Raw genomic sequence first — 5,557 nt, 5'->3', positions numbered from 1 at the left:
ACAACAGCAAAGGAGAATGAAGAAATCGCAGAGAGATGATTAACCGACAGACAGATTGGAGAAAGAGCTCAGAAAAAAAAAACGAACGAATGTTGCAATGTTTTATTCATGGAAATGGTAGCATATATGGTATCAGCGCCATTTAAAACCAACAGAAGCAGCAAAACGACATGTCATCATCTTCAATGGACACCAACCATCTCTGCATCATCAGTTAAACTTAACACCTCTCTCTGTCTGCCTGTCTCTCTCCCTCTAAAGATAGATAGATAGATAAAGACTCTAATGGAAACTCAAAACAACTTCTAGCCCTGTACCTGACCCCAACCACCAAAATCTCATCTCAATCTGATGCCACCATTTCTCTTTTTTCTCTTTTCTCCAGGGAACCAATCTTCCAATGGATTTCTCCTGTTTTTCCTATAGGATATTTACATGTAACGAAAACTGCAACCCCCAGCGCCCGAAACCCCCTCCTCTCCCTCCCTAAAGGATAGATAGATGGTATGCTAAACCTAGATGACATTACAAACATTTCCCCTTTTTCTTGAGAAGCAGGGTGCTGGCCTATGGACTATGATGGGGGTGAATCAAAATGGAATATCAAAATACAAAATGAGGTGAAGAGAGCCCGAAACATGAAAGAAAAACTATTGAATTGAATGGGTCGATATATGAACGGTGAAGAGGCGAAAATGACAGGAAAAGATGGGGAATGGGAGGGGGCTCTTCCACCTGACAGTCTTAGCTCGCTATGCTCATGCTCAATGGGGAGCAGTTACGCAGGTGGTGAAAATGCTCTGGAGGCTGGTGAAGTTGCAAGTTTGACGGGGAGCTCTATGCATTAGCGAAAATGGGAAATTGGGGTACGGGTACCTAAAGCTTCTCAAGAACTGGATACAGAATAGTGCCGCACGGAGTAGCGCAGAACATGCAAGCTCGGGCAGATCATCTCCTTCACTTTCACCCCTCCTTTGTATATCTTGAACGTCGGGACTATCCGCACATTCTCTGCCTTTGCCACCATTGGGCTGCTGTCGACGTTAACCTGTTGGGTTGCACACAAGACAGTACCTGTTAGTCATCATTTACAAATCCTTGCTACCTGTAATTGGCTACCAGGGTTCCTAGACATATTGACGAATTCAGTAGCTTACCTTGAGAAAATTCACTGAGGGGCATTCAGTGCATAGAGTGTTGACTGATGGTGTAATTTGTGTGCATTGCTGATTCATTGCCGACATGAAGTAGACAACAGATACCCCTGAAGAAACACAAGCAATCACGACCACATTGTGTATGACAATAAAAGACATTGCAACAAGGCAGTGCAAGCAACTCTGACATTTAAAAACTGAGTAAATCTCATTATGAATTGTGAACCAGCAGAGAGGTAGCAGATAACTCACCAGGTGAACTTATGGCAGCACGGAGTTGCTCTACATTGGAAACTATCTCTACCTCTCCTCCAAACTTCATATTTGATACATCCTCCCCACGAGTCGCCTTCAAGGCAATTTGTGCATGGAACAATGCCTCAGCAACCTCCTTGTCACTGGGAAGCTCCTTCCGAAGCACCTCATAGTCCCGCACGCAGTCCACCCAACGCTCAAGCTGAATAAAAATATACAATGTCAACTCATTTCAGAGCAAACAAAAGTTACATGTGCATGCTCAATTACTTACCTTAGCATAGGACGCAGCTCGCCTTAAGAGAGCCTTTGTATAGTTTGGCTGTATTCTTAGTGCCTCATTGCAGTCGTCAACAGCTTTTTCCCACTTTTCTAACTTTGACCAGCAAGCAGCTCGATTGCAATGGAGCACTGAATTTGAGGGATCATACTTAAGCCCTTCACCATAGGCCATGGATGCATCTGAAAACTTGGCAGCTTTAAAGAGATCATTCCCTTGCTCTCTAGCTTTTGCAACTAGTCTCACATTATTCAAAACCATCCCGATTTCTGCATTCCCAGGATCAAGATCTCTAGCCTTCTCAGCTGCAGCAACAGCAGTATCAAACCTGCATAGACCATTAATAACTTTTAGTGCGAACCTGATTTTGACCCAGTATCATGGAAAATTGGGTACTATATCAAGTTTAGACAATCACACCTCCCCAATGCCATGTCAACCTGCGCTCGAACAATATGTACGTATGATTCAGCAAGCATCCCTGAGAGTTTAGCTGCTGTCAATGATGAAGGCAATGCACCGTCCAATTTCAGCATGCTTCCAAGAGTCGACTCAGCCTCCTCCAGCTTGTGAAGGCGGAGAAGTGCTTCTGACCTCAAGGCAAGAAGCTGCATGGAAAGCATGATGTCAGTATAAATTTCACTACCAAAACAATATAGCAACACTTCCAGCACTCCCGAAACATAACCATGAGGAAGCCGTTACCAACTGAGAGGAGTCAGCGCCAGCAGCTATGGCAGCATCAGCCTCCCTCAGCGTGCTCTTCCAATCCCCAATTTTCCTTGCATCTGTGCATCTTCCCAGATGCATCTCAACCTCCTGCAGCTTCTGCCACTCAGCGGGGTCTGACTGCTGAAGATGACCCGCCTGGGTGAAATGTCTCCGTGCCTTGTCAATCACTCCCAATCTGAAACAACACAATCCTCACAGCATATCAGCAGAAATGCAAATAATTGTAGCATGTCATCAGTCTTCGACACCTAATTCCAGGGGAGAGTCAGGACAATATACAGGATAAAACAATATTAGGAACAGAAATTCAGGATGCATCAGCATTGTGCGGTCTAAATCCAACGAACCTAACGAAATCGTCATCAAGCAACCTTACAAAGTACAGCTAAGCAGATACCCCTTCTATCAGCGTTATGTGATGGCCTGATGGGAAGCTTTAACGCCAATTTTACCCACAATCAAAGCAAGGCAATATTATAGCTTTACTTACATACATATAAATCAGAAAAAAAACATTTTGAATTGCAAAAAAGATCAATATCTTGCATCGAATAAAATGAATATTGAGTGTGAAGACGGAGCAATTGCGGAACTAAATCTCACTGCCTCAATGGACAGGAAAAAGTGAAAAGGCGCAACACTCATGTTGCTTTCTCCTCGGTCTCGCTCACAGAGAAAGCTATCCAAGAAAGCAACATCAACATGCAGATGCAACCATGAAGAACAAAATCGAAGCGAGAGCTAGGGACCTTGATGCACATCAGTTCTAAAATCTAGTACAGGTTGCAGAGCTCAATGGTGGAGGCAGGAAGACTGCAGTAAGCTCACCGGAGGCAAACGCCTGCGACGCGGCTGTGGGCGCGGCCGCTGACCGGGTCGAGTCGGACAGCCTCCTCGCATTCACGAAGCGCGTCGGCAAGGCGGCCGAGTCCTATGAGCGCGGCGGCTCGGTTGCCGCGGCATGCAGCGCTCTCGGGACACAGCGCCACGGCGCGCTCGTAGTGGCGCAGTGCCTCCCCGTACTTCCCCTTTTTGTACCACTCGTTCCCCAAGCGGGTCACCTCCTGGAGGCTCCCACTGCTTGCCGGAAAGCTGACCGGCGACCTCGAGGAGTGCCCGAGGAACGACGATGAGTCAATGCTGCTCCTGGCGGGGGCCATGCCGGCGCCGCGCATGATGCTCCCGTGGCCGTAGTGGCCGGTGCCGGATCCGAGCACGTCCGGGCGAGAGCGCGGGGGAGGGGGCGCGCCCGCCGTTGCCGGGACACGCCCGGACGGGCAGATGTTCCCGGTGGGGAGCGCATTCAGCATCGGCGAGCTCGCCGTGCTTCCACGGTCCCCGCCGCCGCTCCCCCGGCTGCTGCTGCTGCCAGAGAATATCAACTGTCCAGATCCGGACCGCCGGTGCGCCATCAGCCGCGGCGGGTTGCACTCGCCCACCAGCTCGCCGGAGTGGCTCCTCCCGCCCGCCATCCCAGCATTCGACGGCGCCGGCGACTTGGCCGACCCGGAAGACGAGGACGACGACGTCGCCACGCTCGCCCGCGCCCGCAACGGCGACACCGGCGAGCCGAGATCCGCGAAGACGTTCGCCTTGGCGTCCGGCTTGTCTCTTACCTCATCGTCGTGCAGCGCCAGCGCCGCCGTGCGGTGGCGTATCCGGTCGGCCTCCGACATCGCCGGATCTCCCCGCGCTGCCTCAGCAATGCCGGTACCTGCACCCCTCAACTCCCACTACTCCGCCGCCTCCTCCTCCCCTCGCCAAGCAAGCAGGCATAGAACCACGCACACAAGAACAGCTTGCTCTTGTGAACTACTGCTCGCACCACCCGCCGCCACCACCCAGCAAGAACCCTGAGCAATAAATTGCGGAGCAAAAGCTAGTGCGGATTCCTCGTGAGGTGGATGGGTTGAAGGATATCCTCAGCCCTCACGGAGGAGGAGGGGAGAAGGAAGGAAGAAGAAAGGGGAGGAGTGGGAGCGAGGGGAAGAAATAGTGGGTGGGAGGGGTGGCCTTGAGAGGCTGCGGATGTTCCGGGGTCCAAAGTGAAAACAGCGCTCTCTTTTTTTTCCTTCTGTGGGGTTATTTGAGTTGTTTTGTTTCTATATCGGTTTTTCTGTTTTCCCTCTCGGTCTTTTTGGGTTTTTCAGTGGGGTTTCTCCTTCTCTCTCTCCTAGTCCATGGTGATCTCAAGGCTTTGGTGACAAAGCACAACCTATTTGGTTATTCGGTAATTTTTTTTTAGAAAGATCAGAGGTGGTTTGCTCGATTCTTGTGTAATACAAATACAAATGTTTTGTTGAATTCTTTGTGGCTTTGTATTTGAAGTATAGTCTATGGACCTATCTAAAAAAATTAAACTTTTATCTTTGTTTGATTGAGTTTAGTTTGTCGTCATTGTTGACGTCACGACAATACACGCGAGTCATCATTCACGCAGCATGTCGGCTATAGATAGACCATAGATAATCTAATATCTACAAGATCTATGGTCAGGTCAGCGCTTCAGTTACATCATTAGCTTCTAATATGGATGTTGGTATTTTATATCGTAAAATATTTAATATTTCTTTAGAAAGATTAAATATGGTTTGCTCGTTCTTACAATATAAATACAAATATTTTGTATGAATTCTACTGTATTCAGAATATAGTCTATGCACCTACCTAAAAAGGTTAACTTTCATCTTTGTTTGTCTGAGTTTAGTTTGTCGTCATCATTGAGGTCACGATATTGCATGTGACTCACCATTCACGTAGCATGTCGGCTGTAGATAGACCATAGATAATCTAATATCTACAAGATTTATAGTCAGGTCAACGCTTCAGTTACATCATTCGCTTCTAATACGGATTTCGATATTTTTATCACAAAATAGTTGTAATCCTTTTGGCGAGTATGCTTTACATGTTTCCTCTATTAGTGGCTCTCTACTTGACGTCACGGCATCTCTTTGAACCAGAAAAAGGTTCAAATGAAATAAAAGGAGGGCACACCGAACTTCTAGAGATATGCATCCACACGTATGCATGGCTTATGATAGACATATCTCGTGGTCAGTAGAAGTGTGCCCATCAAACTTTTGAAAACTTTACATCTAAAGAGATGTTGATATCTTCAAGATATATATAC

At 47.6% G+C, this 5,557-nt stretch overlaps 1 protein-coding gene across 1 annotated transcript; it reads right to left on the bottom strand.

Annotated features, from left to right (window-relative positions):
• LOC8084826 (TPR repeat-containing thioredoxin TTL1) lies at positions 73-4,100 on the bottom strand. Its single transcript, XM_002455908.2, has 7 exons — positions 3,253-4,100; positions 2,398-2,599; positions 2,113-2,300; positions 1,687-2,020; positions 1,410-1,614; positions 1,158-1,264; positions 73-1,048 (listed from the first exon to the last, which is right to left on the bottom strand). Exons 1-7 carry the CDS (start codon positions 4,098-4,100, stop codon positions 887-889), a joined length of 2,046 nt encoding a protein of 681 aa, XP_002455953.1. The 3' UTR covers positions 73-886.

The sequence above is a fragment of the Sorghum bicolor genome, chromosome 3, assembly GCF_000003195.3.
Source record: "Sorghum bicolor cultivar BTx623 chromosome 3, Sorghum_bicolor_NCBIv3, whole genome shotgun sequence".
NCBI lineage: Eukaryota > Viridiplantae > Streptophyta > Magnoliopsida > Poales > Poaceae > Sorghum > Sorghum bicolor.
The sequence above is the reverse complement of the archived record's forward strand: the minus strand, read 5'-3'. Positions and strand labels throughout refer to the sequence as shown.